Raw genomic sequence first — 17,717 nt, 5'->3', positions numbered from 1 at the left:
GAGGCAAATTTCATGGCTCCAAAAAATAGAATAAAAATTTGAAAATTCTATTAAAACAGATCAACGCCTCACAGATGCCCAGTAATACCTGTTACATGGAATCCCTGCCAGCCTTCGGTTTTACTTATAAAATGAAAGGGGTTCCTTTAGTCGCTTTAAGGCTCTAAGGATTTGCGACTCAGTCCCTCGCGTTGCGCCCCTTTAGCCTCCCGCGTGCTCCGCGGCCAGAGCCAGGGGTTCCGCGCAGCTGGGCGCCGCCTTTCCCTCCCGCGCCAGCCCCGCCTCAGCCCCGCCTCAGCTCCGCCACTTCCTCACCTGAGCAGAAGCCGATGGCCACGCCCACACCGGAAGCCCGCCCCGAAGGCTGACGGAAAAGGCGGCCAACCCTGCAGCCCAGCCCAGCCCACCGGTGACGTCACCTCCTGCCCTTTAACCCTCCCCGAGGCCGACCCCCTCCCTGTCTCTCTGTAACGGGCGGCGACGGCGATAGCAGCGGTGGTAACGGCAGCATCTCGGCGACTATGGAGGCAGGCCTGGAGGCTGCGCCCCGCCTGCAGGCGTCCTGCTCTTCCTGGGGCACCAACAGGTAAGGGCCGCGGCAGCAGGCCCGGGCGCCGGGCGCGTGGTGGGCGTGGCGGCGCGGGCGCGGGTTCTGAGGCCTCCGCGCGGCCCGGCTTTCGGCGTTGTCCCGAGCGGCCCCGAGCTTCCTGCTGTGCCGCCGCCCGGTCCCGTGCAGGCTCTCCCGGCTTCGCTGCCTTTGCAGAGCCGGGGTACAGGTGGCCAGACCTCAGCGAGCAGCAGCACCTTCTTCTGCAGCTACTGTGTCCCGCCACAGTCTGAGGCGGGTACCAAGTCCAGAAGCGGCGGGTGGGTCGTTTCCAGCCGAGGAGGGGCTGCCGATGCACCTGGAGCTGCTCAGCCACCTGCTCAGAGCGAGGGAGTGTTTTACTCCCCAGTACCCTGCTGCCGTCGACCTTGGCCGACACGGCCAGATTTCTTGGGTGGTGCTGTGTGGTACGAATGAAACCGCCCCTTATTCGAAGCGCTTATCTCTCATCAGCCTTATTTTTTTTTAAATATTCTTGAAACTTTCAGTGAAACAGAACTTTCTGAGAAGTGTCATACTGTCCGGTAACAAAGCTGGTGAGAATGGAGCTCTTCCAGTATTTACTCAAGAGCTGTATCCGTTTAATTGTCCCACATAAGGAAGATGACAAGTAAAAAAAGTGAAGTAGGAATACTATAAATACTAAATTTTGTTTGTATTTTGCTACAGTACCAAAACAGGATGTGTGTGTGTGTGTGTGTGCTGTTGACTTCTGGTTTGTTTTCATAATTGCAATCAAGGGTTTTTATAGTCGTTATGTATTCAAATAGCTCGATGTTAATACCATTGATGGCTTAATCAGTGTGCTAAGATAATTGGTAACATTTTTATCATCTAATTTACAAATCCCGTGGTTTGTTTATCAATGGCAGGCTTAGAAAATTAGACTCCAGTTTTGAATTTCATACTGTCCTACTGTTTTTTGAATCCTTAAGTGACAGTAAAGCATCTCAGATTGGTATAGATTGTGGTTTCCCCAGGATGATAGTGACTTCAACTGTCAGTGGCTGGCACACAAATGCCCCAGGCTAGTTCTCATTACCTTTGAATCTCCACTTCCATTTTTCCTACAAATATCATTTTTCTTTGCAGTGCTATTAAAAAAATTGGGGCCCACTGCTGTGAATAATACATTACTACAGTAAGGGTATGTTCTCTTACTAGTTAAAATTTATTTTTAAAATTCTAAAATGCACTCAACAGTTAATTTGTTAAAAAAAAATGCTTCCTTTATGACTATAATAAAGACAACGAGAATTAAAATCTGTTTTGGCGGGGCTGGGGATTTAGCTCAGCAGCATAAGCGCCTGCCTTGCAAGCGTGTGGTCGTGAGTTCGATCCCTGGTACTGGTAAAAATACAAAAAAAAAATCTGTTTTGGCTTATGTTTGTGATACCAGTTAGGCTTAAAGATGAGTTACTGTTTGTGTGGGTGTATCAAATCTGGAGATCAGGAGGGATCACATATAATAAAACAAAATTAGAGTTCATTAGTATATGGTAAATCCTGGAACTGAATGAGTTAATGTGTAGAAAAGGTTCATCAGAATGAACAGCAATGAATCATAATGAAAACAACACCTGAAATTAAAACAAGCAGGTTCTATAATCTGCAAGACACATAGGACCAAACAAGCATTAGTGAACTAAACAAGCATTAGTGAACTGAGTTTCAACACATTTTTAAAAATCTAAAATGATGATAAAGTATATATAGCATTGTAAAAATCTTTAATAACATGTGAATCTAGGCCCATTTATAATTAAATGTTATGATGCGTAATGTGAAAAATAACTATACTTGCACTTAATCTTTGATTTTTTTTTTTTTTTCCTCCCCAGTGCAAGTAAAACTTTGCCCATCATGTCAGCAGAATCTGTGGAGATTGATGATGCATTGTATAGGTAAGAATGTCATGAAGACTGAGATTTAAGTGATCTGTTTGAGGATACTATTAAGCCTATACATAATTTTATTCCTATATATGTATGTGTTTATATATGTGCACACATATATTGTGTTTCTCTCAAGTTAATTTAAGGTTTCTGTGATTTATTTTTGCGTATTTATAGTCTGAAAGTTTAATCTCAAGTAAATCTCAGTTCTTTTAGATTAAATGATAAGTTCAATAAGGATTTTGCTGTCCACTACAAGACTGGACAAAAATAGTTTTTGATAATGTGGGGCTTGGATGAAGAATAAATAGTCCATTTCACCCTTCTTATACAGTAGCACCCAAAGAATGTGAGTATTTCAGTGTAATTTTAATAAAATGTTGCATCTTTATAATTTATAGATGGTAGAGAATGTTATGACCAAAGAGTTGTGATTTGAATGGAACTAAATGAGATTATTTTAACCATATTTTTTCATGGCAGCAAAGTATTTTTTCAATAATTAAAGAAAAATTAAAATCCTATTGATATCATTCCTAAGAATGTCTTAGAGTTTTTAAAAGTTCTTTCTGGTCAGGGAAGTGCGTGCCTGTAATCCCAGCACTCAGGAGGCTAATGCAGGAGAATTTCCATGAGCTTGAGACTAACCTGGACTACATAGTTAGCTCAAGGGCAGGTTAAAAATTATTATTTTCTCTGTATGTAAACATGGAAAAATATGTAGGTAGAATTTAGAAGAATAGCTTCATGTATGTGGAATTCCTCTTTATACTTTTTATGAGGATATAAGTCAGTTATGAACACTTCATTGTGATCTAATATATATCACCTGGTATTTTGATTCCAAATCCTGTTTTCCATAATATACCTGGAAAAAAAAAAAAAGAGAGATAGAAGGCTGGGGAGCTAACATTTAATCTTGTTTATATGGAAAGTATTTCCTTATAATCACCTGACTATAAAATATACTTCAAAGAGTTGTAAAATTGTTTAATTGTGGTGTTCTTGAACTCAAAAACTGTCAATTCCTTGAAATCATATTAGCCAATTTTATTTACTGCCTAGTGAGGACCAATGTTATTTTCAGGATTTGGGGCAGTGATTTATCTTAGATACTACATGCCATTTGTTATCTAAGAAAGACGTGACTGAAAGACACTCAATATAAAACAGATTAGAAATCCAAGATGGTGCTATCCCTGAAGCAGAGAGCAATCCTACACCAAATCCCAATCTACTACAATCTTAGACTTCTCAACTCCACAACTTGGAAGCAAGAGATTTCTATAATTTATAAAATACCCAGTATAAAGTGATTTTGTTATAGCAGACTGCACAAACTAAGACAATGAGTAAAGTGGTTTTACCCAAGAAGAAGCTCTCTGCTTCAGGGAAAGCAGCATCTTTCTGCCTGATCACATGGCTAAGGAAGTAGTCCTGCAGGTCTGTTACAGAGGGTCACTGATTGCACTCATGAGGTCACTTCCCCAAAGGGCCTACCTCTTACTACTCTCGTTCAAGACTAAGTTTCCTTATGAATTTTAGGGTAACACATTCAGATGGTAGTACTCATGGTGTTTCTTGTACATGTGTATATGCATCTGTCAGTGTTTTAGGAAAGTTTATGTGTATGCATGTGAAGGGTGTTGGTGTGAAGCATTCCTTTAGTGATTTTTCTCTAGTTTTGTTATCAGAGTATTGGTGAGTTGTAAGAGGTAATTTTTCTGTTCTCCTTTTCTGGATCTTTCTAGCTAGAAGTTTATCAGTTACTGTTTTCTCAAAGAACCAGGTTTTGGTTTCATTGATTCCTCCCCCCCCCCCCAAAGTTGCTTTTCCATTTTATATCCTAGTGGTTTCCGTTCTTAACCTTTTTTGGATTTCTCAAAACTTATTTTCCTAAGGTATAATTTGAGATGACTAATTTGTGAGAACTTTCTTATAGTCATGCATTCCTTAAGAATAGGAATACAATCTGAGAAGTCATGAGGCTATTTGATTATTTAAAAATGTCACAGAGATTGTGCTTACACAAGCCACAGTTACTGGTTTATATTCTCAGTTTGTTGGTGATATGGTTGTGTTGTATATGACTGTTACCTTGGCATGCTAATAGTTACCTTCTGCATCCTGCTTTATCTGCAGCCTATAATCCAATTAATTCCCTGGGCTGTCTTTGGATGGATCCCAGACCACAAGACCATAACCTGGTTACTGTTATGTATGTGTACATGCCTTTTGGAGGACTTTGTTTGACTTTGTTCTACCTGTTTGTCCTTGTTATGGCCTTATCTCTAGGAATTATGGGTTTGTGAGGAGGAGCCGATGGGAAACTCAGGATTAGAGTTAGTGATTAAGTGGCTGTGTATGTGTCTAGTATAGTAGCCATAGAGTGAAAACATACAAATATATTCATAGGTGTGTGTACATATGCATAGATGTGTTTTTTATATGAAATAAGTTTCTTTTAAGTTTGATAGCTACCCCTTTTCCATTTTATTGGAGATGGGAGGGGTTTCTTACCTGTGTTCCTCTGTTCTTGTATTCCTCTCTGCTTTGCCTATCAGCTTTCTTTGGTTAATCTCTTCATTAGAGAACACTCCTCCCTTTGTTGTAAATTCTTAGGCCATTGTGCAGTCTGGTGCTTTTCTGTATCTGGCGTAAGCCAGTGAAACAAACTGCAGAAGCAAAAGCCACTTTTAGTAAAATTTTTTAATTTCCTAACGAAGTCTAACGAGGCTCTTATTCTGTTCTTTTCTTGTCTACAAACCATATCTCTACATGTTTGGTTTTATTTTTTTATTTTGCCCAGTTTTCAACTGTCTTAGGCAGGAGAGTATGTCTGGTCCCTATTTGTTCACTGTGGTCCAGGAGAAGAAGTCTTATGTATATATCATGTGCCTTTTGTAAGCTGCTATTTCTCATACCTCTTTTAACCTGGTCTAGATCTCTAGAATGTATCTCCTTCCTTTCTTGATTAATCTTTGAAATAATCTTTATTTTTAAGAATTCACCTTGGATAAACCTCATTTTTAAAAATTTCCATTCCTTCCACTATTAGAGATAATCACTTCTTTGTACCAGATTCTCAATGACTAGTACTTCTATCTTATATCTGTCTAGTACTTCTATCTACAATAGTCTTGTAGAATTATTTCATAATTTGCCTCTCCCAAGCAGTGTAGCTCATACTGTTACTTTATGTTTTGTCTTATTTAATATGTAATCCTCATCTTACCCATATGAAATTGTTAATGTTTTGATTTCTACACAGTGGACTCCAGCTAGTACCTGACTCTAAATCAATATTTTAATAAATGTGTGTGTGCATAAGGAAAGTAATTGAAGTGCATGTAGAAGAGATTGATTGGATTGAAAGGGACTCAAAATGATGTCATGCTTGAAATTACGGAATTAGGTTCATCAGAGAAAGACAACTCTGGGACCTGAATATCATCTTCCAGTGTGTGAAGGGTTGTCCCATCAGAGTGGAACTACAGTGCTATGGGTCCAAGAAGGTAAAATTAGACGTCGTAAGAGAAAACTAGGATAGTATTGTTTCCTGGTAAATTAGAAAAATTTAAATAGCTAGGACTCTAAAAGTAAGTTGGCAGTCTTGGTGATTTCTTGTTACTTGGTGTATTATCTGACATGTAACATGCCTACTTAATGGGGCCAGCTGTAACGTAACAGTGCAGGGCCTCCAGTGCACACTCAGCTCCTTAGATCCCACGTCTGCTACTTACCAACAATATGAACTTCATAGCATTTAACTGTCATTGTGTTGCTAAGTGTACCTGACTTACTATCTTGTACAAAGTAGGCACTTGAATAGTACCCTTAGGGCTGGAGGTAAGCCCAGTGGCACAGCCCCTGCCTGGCAAGCAAAAAAGTTTGATTCCCAGTACCAAGAAAAAGAAAAAAAATAAATAAATGAATAGTACCCTTGCTGCTACTGACTGAACATGGAATAGTATATGATTTAGATGATTGCTCAGAGTCTGAATTTTGTGATTCTTCGGATAACTTTGGTTCATATATAAGTTTTATTCATCTTTTTTAAATTTATAACCACATTCATAACATGGTTATTCATTATTTGCATAACTAATCTTAAAAATAACTTCCAAGAAAAGCAAGACCAAGATGAAAAACATTTTCACATAGGTCTTGTGACTGTGACAATAAGAAAAAAATTGGAGTCCTTTGCTTAGTAGAGATAAATTTTTATGTACCAGTTCATTTCTTTCAATGAATTAGCAAATTGTTTTTATACATCTGTACTAGGACCTTAGGTCACTGAGTAAATAAGTGCACAAGGGAAAGGCCTCGCTTTAGGGAATCTGTAAACACCTAGGAAAAACAAGTAGTAAAAGCCTAGTTACAATCATTGTGATAAATTGAATATAGAGTGTTAGGGATGCACATAAAAGTGGTCCACCCCATGGTAAGAAAGGATAGAGGAATCAAGAAAGGCTCTCCTAGGTGAAAGTAATGTGTAAGTTGAGCCCATTGAAGCATAGATTGTTGGGGAAGAAAAATACTCCACACAAAATCCAGCAGTAAATTAGAACATACTGTTACAGTTGAATGGACCAATAATGGTCCAGGTTCTTGTGTGCAATGAAAAACTTGGAAGTGTGCACCTACTAGTAGTAAATAGCTGTGCTTATTGAAGATTACAGAAAAGGTAGCAACAGCAGCAGAAAAGGGGCCAGTAACTCAGGCTTTCATAGTTGAAAGACCAGATACCTCTGCTTTTGGTGCCACCCACTGAATCTCTCACTGGCACCTAGGAGATGACGATCTCATAGGCTTTTTATGTCACAGTATTTATTACAGCACACTATTTTCTTTCTCTCTGAAGATAATGGAAACAGGAATAACTGTAGTATACTATTTACAGATAAGTGGAGTGAAGAGATTAGCTCCTTTGTTTCTAACTACTAATAGCACATTTGGGAAATATGGAAACCTTTAGTATAGCAGAAGCATGGAGCTTGATGGAGGGGGACAAGGGAAAAGACTAGGGCTTTTAGGAAGGTCTACTCTTAAACAGTTTAGGCTTCATTGTAAGTGAAGGAAGCAACCCCAAGGGTTTTATTATATCAGACTTAACTTCAGAGCATAATTCACTTTTTATAGTAAAAAGTTAACAAAACTGGAAAAATAAGGTAGTTTTAACATATAATTAAGAATTGGGAATGGCAGACCTTTGGATAAAGAAGACTTATTCTTGGGTTTGAGGTTCCACACCCCAACCCCAAACCTTATGAAATGATTTGACTTCCTCAATTTGGCTGTACATCTGCACGGTGCTTAAGAGATGGCAGCAGTAAGCCTGATTTGCCATTGTTAAATTTTTTTAAATAAATGTTTGCTTTATTTGCAAATTTTATTTATTTATGTATTCATATTGGGGGTCAAACTATGACCTTGCGCTTGCCAGGCAGGCGCTTATGCTGCTGAGCTAAGTCCCTGGTCCCCGCCTTTGTTAAACCTTACATCCATTTCTTGCAAGTTACTTCTGTGTGCTTAAGTTTCCTATTTATAAAGATGGAAATAATAATACAAATTATTTCAGCTTTTGTAAGGATTAAATAAGTGAATACAAGTATAGCATTTAAAAGTAAATAAGCTACATAATAAAAGTAGGGTTAGATATTACTGTATTGCTATGCCAGGCACTATTTAAGTAGTGAGACCTAAGGAGAATAGAACACCAGAATGTCAGTTTTTTGAAATGTTGCTTGTTGATCAAACGAACACATCAGCAGATGAATGGATAAAGAAAATGTGGTGTTTATACATGTACAATATTATGGTGCCATAATCGAACCATTTGTAGCAAAGTGGAGACACCTTGAAAATACGAATTTAAGTGAAATAAGTCAAACACACAAACTTAAGTACTGTATGGTTTCTCTAGTGAAAAATCCAGAGTATAAATAAAGAACAAAATAAAAGATAAATAAAAGGACCCAGGGAGATAGATTCATTCCAGACAGGAAGGGACCAAGAATTAAAGGGGACAGGAACCTTAAAAAGAATGAAACTAACATGGTTCTTCCTCTTGGAACTAGTAATAACTCTCATTGCTTCTGCCTGTGATGTTCATCCTGTGAATGGTGATAGTCTGCTCATTAATTCATGTTTATGTACCAGGTACCCACCCTGAAGCCACTATATATCACACACCTGTGCCAGTACATTAATAAAAAACAGTTACTACAAAGGAAAAATACAACAGCTACAGAAGGTTTTATCTGCTTGATTATAAAATTAACCTGATGCACATATTCAAACAAACATAAAATGCACATTCTTTTAAAAAATACAGTGTTTATAAAATTGACCAAAAACTTCAAATATTTTAAAATGAAATCACACAGATCGTGTATCTTTTCACAGTACATTTATGCTAGAACAGAAAATAAACAAAAAATTCCTCAGAATTTTTAACATACAATTTGGATTAACACGTAAGTCATAAAACAGTTAAAGTGGAAAATAAAGTACTGATAAAATTTGGGGTGCTCTTAATAAAATGTTTGTATTATAGGAACTCTGAGAATTTTTGTTTCAGTTAAATAAAATGTGGAAGGATACTTGAGTAGTGTAGAAAATGCTTGCAGAATCAAATTGATTAATACCACTCAGAGAGTAGCCCTGTATGTATATCCTTGGAAAATCATGTCTAAACAGCAATATGAAACTACAGGGGCTCTAACACAGTACAAAAAGGGGTAATTTAGTACCTGTGTTTGGGAGAGCAGTTTGGCATGTTCTAATAAAGGTAAACTTGTCTGTGCTTTTTAGGCCTCCACTTCCCTCCTGAGTGTACACTAGAGAAACAACTGCAAATGTGCGCCAGAATGCGTTTACAAGGCTGCTTATAGTCTGCTTATTGGTAACTGTTCAAACCAGTAGAATAGCTAAATGATGGTATGTTATTACAATTAACTACTCTAGTACAGTAGACTAGAGCAGAGTAAAAATTGCTGGCCAGTTGCAGCCATCAGAATAAATGAATCTACAAATTCAAAAGAAGACATTCAGAGCCAGGGATTTAGCTCAGGGGCACAGGTGCCTTCCTGGCAGGCTCGAGGTCATGTTTTCAATCCCTGGTTCTTTTTTCAAAAAAAGGAAGACATTCAAAGTGATCTCATTTATATAAAGTTGGAAAGGAGGCAAAACTTAAGGTTATTATTTAGGAGTACACAAATATTGGTAATAAGATTATCTAAGAAACATACATCCTGTAATAGATATTCAATATGTGTATTTTTAAGTTCAAAAACAGACTTTAGATACTGGTTGAAAAGAAGTTTGGTTTTTTTTCTCAGACTCATGGCAATCCTCCTGCCTCAGCCTCCTGAGTGCTGGGATTATAGGCATGCACCACCACACCAAACACAAGTATTTATTTTTTAAGCAAATGTATGTTATGTGTTTTAATTCCAAAAGTAAGTATTACCCAAGGGTTTTTGAAATTACTGTGTATACTAGATCTTTCAAATAAGCCTAATAAGAACCCATTGGGATCATTAAGGGTGGAAATAGCGTCAAGCTTCCCATTATAAGAGGAGATAAATTGTACTGTCTGCACAACTTCTAAGCCCGTGAGTGAGAGCAGCAGCAAGGGGGAAACTGCAGCGCACCTCACACGTGCATCTGCCCTATCCAAAGAGAGCAACTCCCACCCAATTCTATTTGTTGCCTTGAAGAGATGTTGATCTTACTGCCAAATTATCAAAGTTTTCAAAATTTGTTGTGTGTTTAGAAAGTTTTAAACACTTCAGATCATCCCAAACAAATCTAGCAAGATCAATTTAATGTCTATCTAGGCTTATGCTGTTAGTTTGCAAACAAATTTAAGGTGTACATAATGTGGTAAAACAGTATTTCTGTTATTCATTGTGTTTTCCGTGTAGTCGACAGAGGTATGTCCTCGGAGACACAGCAATGCAGAAGATGGCCAAGGCCCATGTGTTCCTAAGTGGTGTGGGTGGGCTTGGAGTGGAAATTGGTGAGTAGTACTTTTGTTCATTATTTTATATGGCATTTGAGTGACACAAATGATTTAAAGAATTTCAGGAATTAGATACACAACGTTGTTCAGATTTAGCTTGTATTTTTTTGCCAAGACTATTACATGACACTACTATGTTCTTCCACATGAAACTAGTAACTCATTGCTTTTATTTTTATGCTGTTAATTCTGTTAAGATTTTTCTGTATATCTATTCATTATGATAGCACACATACATGTGTTCAAAAAAACATGTTTGGAAGAATACCTTAAAATTTTAGGAGTGTCATCTCTGATATAAAATTTTATCCCTTTTAAATTTTACATATAAAATTTTATTTTTTATTTTATATATGAATTCTATTCCTTTTTTATTTTAAAGATAATAAAACCCAATGAAACAAAACAATAAAACCAATCAAAACAAAGCAGTGAAAATGGTACAGAATTTTGAAGCAGGATTAACAATGGCTACTATAGTATATCTTGTCTTCACAATAGTTGTCCATTCCATCATACATTATAAAATCAAATAAAACAATAAAACCAATCAGAACATTTTGAATAAAACAAAACAGTAAATTGGAACAAAGCAAAAACAGTGAAAAGAATACTGAATTTCAAAAACAAGACAAGAAGAATCCTCATATTTGCTATATTTCATACTGTTGTCCTCCTAATGGATTCTCAGACTTTGGGTCCCAGGGCTGCAAAGTCAATCAAACATTGCAAACATTCATTTGTTTTTGTACCTCAGTTGCTATCAACTCAGCCTGTCCTCCCTTGCTTAAGGGTAGGGGAGTCTAGATTCTCAGCCTTCTTAGCTCTCACAAGGGTCCATCTGACTTTTCTATTCTTTGGCTTGCATGGCTTACTAAAAAGGCAAATTGGCTGCTTCTTGATTTTGAAGGTTTAAGGTAAGAGAGGACACACTGGCTTCTGCCTATTGCTTTTATGTTAGTCTATATTTTCTAGTGTTTTTATTTACAAATAATTTATATTTCTTGAGAAGTTAAAAAAATATATCCAGTCAGATGTGACTAAGGTCCATAATAAAATATGAATTCTTTATATTTCTTTCTCTTTTTCCTTCATAGCAAAGAATCTTGTTCTTGCAGGGATTAAGGTAAGTGAATGTATATCTTTAGTAACAAAAATTGTTCAGTAATTGTTTTTGTTCATTTGTTACGGTAATATTGTTTACACTTTGGCTTATTATTTTACCCTCTGTTCTTTAAAAAAATTATCGTGAAATTTCAAATTTAGGTGAAAATGGCATAGTTTGACAAAACTCCGTATATCCATCACATTGTTAAAAACTCAGGGACACATTTATTTCACATATTTCCTTCTCATTCCCCACTCACCCAGCTACTAAATTTATTTTGATGTAAATTGCATTCATTATATCATCCTTGAATATTTCAGTATATTTATTTAAAAGGTAAAGATATTTTTTATAAACATGACCACAACACTATTTGCATACCTAAAAATATAATAAGCCCTTGAAGTTGTTGTATTGTGCTTTGCTGTAAAACCATTTATCTCAAAATTTAGTAACTTAATAGTTATCTCTCTTGCTGTGGGTCAGGGTTTAAGTATGTTATAGCTGGTTCTTTGGCAAACGCATCTTGCCGGAAAGCTTCAGTAAAGGTATGACTAGGAATTGCAGTGGTCTCAAGGGTAGTTTGGCAAAAATTGGTTCTTTGTTGTTGGCAGAATTTATGAGTTGCTGGACTGAGGAAGTCAGTTCCTTGCTTGGTGTTGACCAGAAGTTACTCCCAGTTCCTTACTAAGTGATCCCTGCAATATAGCTCACAGTATGGCCATTTGCTCATCAGAGCAAGCACAAGAAGGCAAGAAGGGGCACGCTGACAAGACAAGTTACTGTATTCATCACAGTATCTCAGGAATAGGTCCAACCCACACTCAAGGAGGGCATTACCCAAAGACCTAAATACCAGGGGATGAGAGCACTGGGGCCATCCTGCAGGCCTTCCTAAAGCAGTCCTAAAACAGCTAGAGTGCAGATTTTCCCAGTTACCCAAAAATATCTTTTTTTTTTAAATCACATTTTGTTCTAATAAGTAAAATTCATATACCAAACTTGCTTTCTTTTAATTTGTAGGCTTCCCTTCTTTTTGTCAAGACTACTTCATAGACAGTATTGTGATCTCCCATCAGGAGGCAATAATACAGCACCCTGCTCTTCTTTCTGTGACTATGCATCATTAACAGTCATTGCCTAAATTGTTTTCTTAGGGACAGCAGTTACCTTGTTACCTCTGAATCATTTGTTAACTATAACAGTATTTTGAAAAGAAAATTTTCCATTTCCATCACTTTATTTACTTTTATAAAAGTATATTGTATATTGTATAGGGACAGAATGGGTATTTGATTTTTCCTTTTTTTAATCGCAGCTTTCAATAATGAGTGATTTCATATCATCCATCCCCGTAACCAGTGAACTCTATACATGCCTTAATGAATCGCTGGATTTTAAAATATTAGATGTGTTGTGATCCATTATAGTTTTATTTTCATTGATGTGAAAGTTATTCTGTATTTGGTTATTGAGATGCTCTTTCATTTTGAGCCATTTTGACAAACCCAGTATCTTTGTCACGTTTGGTAGTCTGATGTAGAGCACTGATCCAAAGTAAACACTGAAATGCCTGATACTAAAGATTAGGGTGAGATTATACTAAAAATTTGTAATTCACATTCGAGATTATCAAATATTTACTTTCTTGATCTTGTATTTTTATTTTTTCTGACTTATAGTAAGTCTTGGTTCATAATGATACCAGCCTAATTATCTGTCCTTCATTATGTTTAACTTCTATGACACAATTTCAAAATACCAGTTTCAATAGTACTAAAAATATTTTATTGAAAATACTTAAAGGGTGGGGGGGGGGCAGAGCAAAGATGGTAGATAGATAAATAGCTGGCTACAGGGGCTCCCTGAGATAGTCAACTTAGAATTCAACGTAACAGAGCGTGGGGAACCCCAAACAGAGGGAGAGGAATTCTCTCATCCCAAGAAGAAACTAAGGTGAGAAGAACCAGTCAAACATACAGTCCTGGCCAGCCGTACCATCGTGCAGCCCTGAGTGCCTTAGGTCGTCCTCAGCCACCGAGACAGGCCATCCCCACGCTCCAGCTGCCACCTCCAACTCTGTCGCCACAGGCCCGCTGAAGGCTGGGGGAGCAGAGCAACTGAGCACCCACCAGCTACCCCCACTGCTTCTGCTGTCTCCCTGGATCCGGGCCGCGTCCCTGAGAGCACAAGGAGGGTGCATTGTGGCATCTCAGGCGTGGGACCAGACCTGCTGGGGCCCATCACCCCCTTTGCCCTTGCCGCTTGTGTGAGAACCCAAGCCTGTGGCGCCGGCGCTGAGCAGGCCCCCTCTGCCAGAGCGCCCCCTGAGGTCACTGGGTGTGCAAGTGTATTTTCACTGCCACCAGGCCAGCATGGCTGGAGCCCTCTGGAGCCGCCACCACGAATGGAGCCCAGAGAATCTGCTTCTGAAAGAAGCTTTTCAGACAATAATCAAAAACACAGAACCAGAACTTTCCGGTTTCCTGTCGTGCTCCACCAGCTTCGGGGAATTGGGCCTGCTTGCGCCCTGAACTCTGGGCTGGGTGGCCTGGGGTGAGTGTCCTTGCACCATCCTGACCCCTGGGAGGGAGTTTAAGATACGTCAGATAACAGGAAATTGGGGAGGGCAGCAAAACCCCTTTCAGCACGCTTCTGAAAGATTCTAAGCAATACAGACAGGGCCAGAGACCTCCTGGACACACTTGTCTGAAAGAACCAGAAACATGACAAGAGACAGAAATTAAAAAAACCCTCCAGCTGCTGACCCTGGAAAAATAAGCCTAGGAGAGGTAAATACAGAAGAGAAACAGTGCAGTAGTCATGTAATATTAGACACAGTATCAGCAGACATAAAGAAATACCTTCATGACCTCATAGACGAACTTAAAACTGTACTTCTCATCCTAGTGAGGCAAGATATAGAGAGATTAATTAAAGAAATAAGCCCCTCCCAACAGAACACAGATGGAAAAACGGAGGAACTCAGAAAAGGAAGAGAAACCTTTGATGAAGAATATAAACAAAATCTAGAATATGTGAAACAGATCCAAAGAGATTATCAGGAAACTAATAACTCCATTGCAAGCTGGCAAAATGCCTTGACAGAAGCTAAAGTTAGCCTTTTGAAACTTTAAGAGAGATTTATGGTCTGTGATGTGAAAGAAGAGATCTCTTAAAAATAACAAGGAACCAGGAAGAAACAATTCAAAGGCTAGAAAATGACAAAAGGATACATAACTTAAAAATAAAACACAAAGGATACATAACTTAAGAATAAAGCATGTGAGCGAAGAAGCAGGAGTAACCACAAATGAACTACAAAGACTATTCACAGATATAATTAAGGAAAACCTCTCAAGCATAGGAAAAAGAAATGATATCCAGATAAATGAGGCATACAGAACTCCAGCCAACTACAACAAAACAGATCTACACCCAGACATATAATAATCAAGATTGCAGAAATCCACCACAAGAACAATATTAAAAGCATCCAGAAAAAAGAAACAAATTACCTACAATGGAAAAACTATCAAAATAACGACAAACTTATCTACACAAACTCTCAAATTGAGAAGAGCCTAGGAGGAAATATTCCAAGCCCTTAAAGAAAATAACCTCCAAACAAGACTGATGTACCCAGCGAAACTTTCTCTCAAAATTAATTGAGAAACAAGATATTTCCAAGACAAGGAGGAACTGTGGGAGTTCATGGCCACAACCCAACCCTAGAAAGAATGCTGAAGGACATTCCAGAGGGAGAGAGGAAAAACTACCAGCAACAATGGCAGAGAGGCCTCAATGAACGGGGCAGACAGTGGAATGAAGGAGTAAAGTGGACAAATAGTATTAGTAAAGTGGAGTAGCAGACATGGACAGAGACGGTAAGCTATAATCTTTAATATAGATAGCCTTGACACTAAAATTTAAAAAAAGACAGGCGAAGTAGAATAAGAGACAGGCTCCATTGAGATGCTCTGAATGGAAATACACTCAACCTGAAAGAGGGTTAATAAACTGAGTCAAAGATGAGAAAACAATACTATATGTGACAGGAAACTGAGAGAAATAGGGACAACTCGCCCAGCAGTCACAGATAGATTGGAAAGCTGTGACACTTTTGGACAGTGTAGAACTACACAGCTGGAAAAAAGGAAAACCCTATGACTTTAGTAAGTAAAGGAGTACAGCTCAAGGTCAAGCTCAGAGGTAAAAAGGTTTAGCAACACTCAGATAACAAGTTGGCCCCCTAATCTAAAACCTAAAAGAGCTAGTGGGACCCAAGATATACAAAGCATCCTGAGAAAGGGAAAGGGGAGGAATTGTCTAAAAAAGGAAAGCAGAGGACATTGTTAATAGTGTATCAGGATTTAAAAGTCACAGTAGTCTTATCACTCTGTTTAGTTTGATTATATTTTGTTCCAGTCTGTCTACTCATATTAGATTTGAGGGCACAGACAACTAATCCAAAAATAGCATGTTATACCATGGTAACTATCCTTAATTTCCTATTAACTTACACTGAAATCCTGTATTACTTACATTGTTTTACCATGACTGATCTTATTTGAAGCTGGTTTATTAGACCACTGTTTAGCCTCGACTGATTTTACTCGAATGTGGTACGCTTGATAGTATCAAGTCTTAAGAGTAGAGGCAACTACTCTGAAGATGACAAGATGCAAAAGATACCTATTCTGGTTTTGATTATGAACTGCTTTGAAGTCCTACAATGTCTTCAAAGTTGTGTTTTTATTAAAATAGCCATGTAATGTTATGTTCAATTACATTATGCCTGATGATATGGACAATTCTATTGAAAATAACAAGAGAAAGCATAGTAACTACTGTAGATCACCTAATATTGTGCTCCAATATGTCCTTTTCATTTCATGTTTTTCTAGGAATTTATTTTGTTGTCTTGTTTTGATCTGTTTTTCCCTATAATACAGAAAGGATATATATACATGTAGAGATTCACACATGGGAAGAATTTCTAAACTGTTTATGGGAACAGATTATATAATACCCGATGTAATGAACAGATACTCTGAAGAAGAGACACTAAGAAACCCAATGCTAATTCTATAGCATTATGATATAAAATCTAGCAATATTGTCATTCACTGTTCAGAGTGATATTAGTCTAGTCTCATGTTCAATTTTAGCATATGTAAAGATAAAGACAGCTACTACGAAGAGATTGAGAAACATTATGGTAGACATTGTTGACTTCCTCAAAATCAGGTCTTGAAGACCTAAAAAGCCTTCATCATCCTGTAATGATTTGATTAGTTCTATAATGTTCAGTATATATTCACTGTGTGTGAAGGACAGTGAAGATCTCCAGTGGACTTGCTTTGAAATCTGTGTTTCTTTAAATTATTTCCTATAAACTGTTTTGTTATGTTTAATCTTACCCTGTTTAAGATAAAAAAAAAACAAGTGTGTAGGACTGATAACCAGATTACTAAGTTCTTGTTGGATCGTTGAGCAGAACTGTTTGCAGTGTCATATGAATATCACTTTGTATGCTTTAATTTTGTAAGTCGAGCAACTATTTCTAAGATGACAGTATGTAATTTATCGACTGGTGATTTCTTACTGTTTGTTTTTCTGAAATTCCGAATTGTTTCTACCCTTTTTTTTTTCTTTCTCGTTAAATAAAAAAAAAAAAGAAAATACTTAAAGTGTGTTTTGCCTCTTTAAATCCCACTTGGATGAGATAGATGAATTAACTGCTTCTGTAAGTCACTTGTAATTTCTTTGGGTAGTTAGGTAAGCAACTCAGTAAACAGTTTAGTTGTTTTGTTCATTTTGCTTTGAATATTTAGGAGTTGCTTTTTTAAAATTTGATTCAATTTTACTGATGTGAGATTGATTTTATCTAGTCATATTGATTTTTATCTAGTCATATTTATAAAATTTTCACCTCTTTCTATGCAATTTCTACCTTCATTTACTATATCGCTCCCTGTCAGTGACTTACTCATTTGTTTTTTTTTTATTTAAACAAGCAAATGCATGCATACTTACATGCATATTTGTATGTGTGCATATTTTTATTTCTTCTTG

The 17,717-nt window shown here is 37.5% G+C and overlaps 1 protein-coding gene across 5 annotated transcripts in view; it reads left to right on the top strand.

The window, feature by feature from the left end:
• The first annotated feature begins 404 nt into the window (after positions 1 to 404).
• Positions 405 to 17,717, top strand: part of Uba6 (ubiquitin like modifier activating enzyme 6) — a 72,782-nt gene continuing 55,469 nt past the window's right edge. For 2 of the 5 annotated variants that reach the window (XR_010044619.1, XM_063240392.1), the window contains exons 1-4: positions 405 to 586; positions 2,449 to 2,511; positions 10,434 to 10,528; positions 11,629 to 11,657. Coding sequence is in view for 3 of the 5 variants with exons in the window: in XM_063240392.1 (XP_063096462.1) it covers positions 522 to 586; positions 2,449 to 2,511; positions 10,434 to 10,528; positions 11,629 to 11,657 (252 nt within the window). In the remaining 2 variants the exon portion in view is untranslated. Of the gene's footprint in view, positions 587 to 673; positions 1,232 to 2,448; positions 2,512 to 2,709; positions 2,852 to 10,433; positions 10,529 to 11,628; positions 11,658 to 17,717 lie in introns of those variants that run through there. The other 3 variants (XM_063240394.1, XM_063240395.1, XM_063240393.1) reach the window with 2 other exon arrangements.

Source organism: Cavia porcellus, unplaced genomic scaffold (assembly GCF_034190915.1).
Source record: "Cavia porcellus strain 051 isolate PalLab524CR breed Dunkin Hartley unplaced genomic scaffold, mCavPor4.1 scaffold_30, whole genome shotgun sequence".
Classification (NCBI taxonomy): Eukaryota; Metazoa; Chordata; class Mammalia; order Rodentia; family Caviidae; genus Cavia; species Cavia porcellus.
This window is presented reverse-complemented; position numbering and strand designations above follow the sequence as displayed.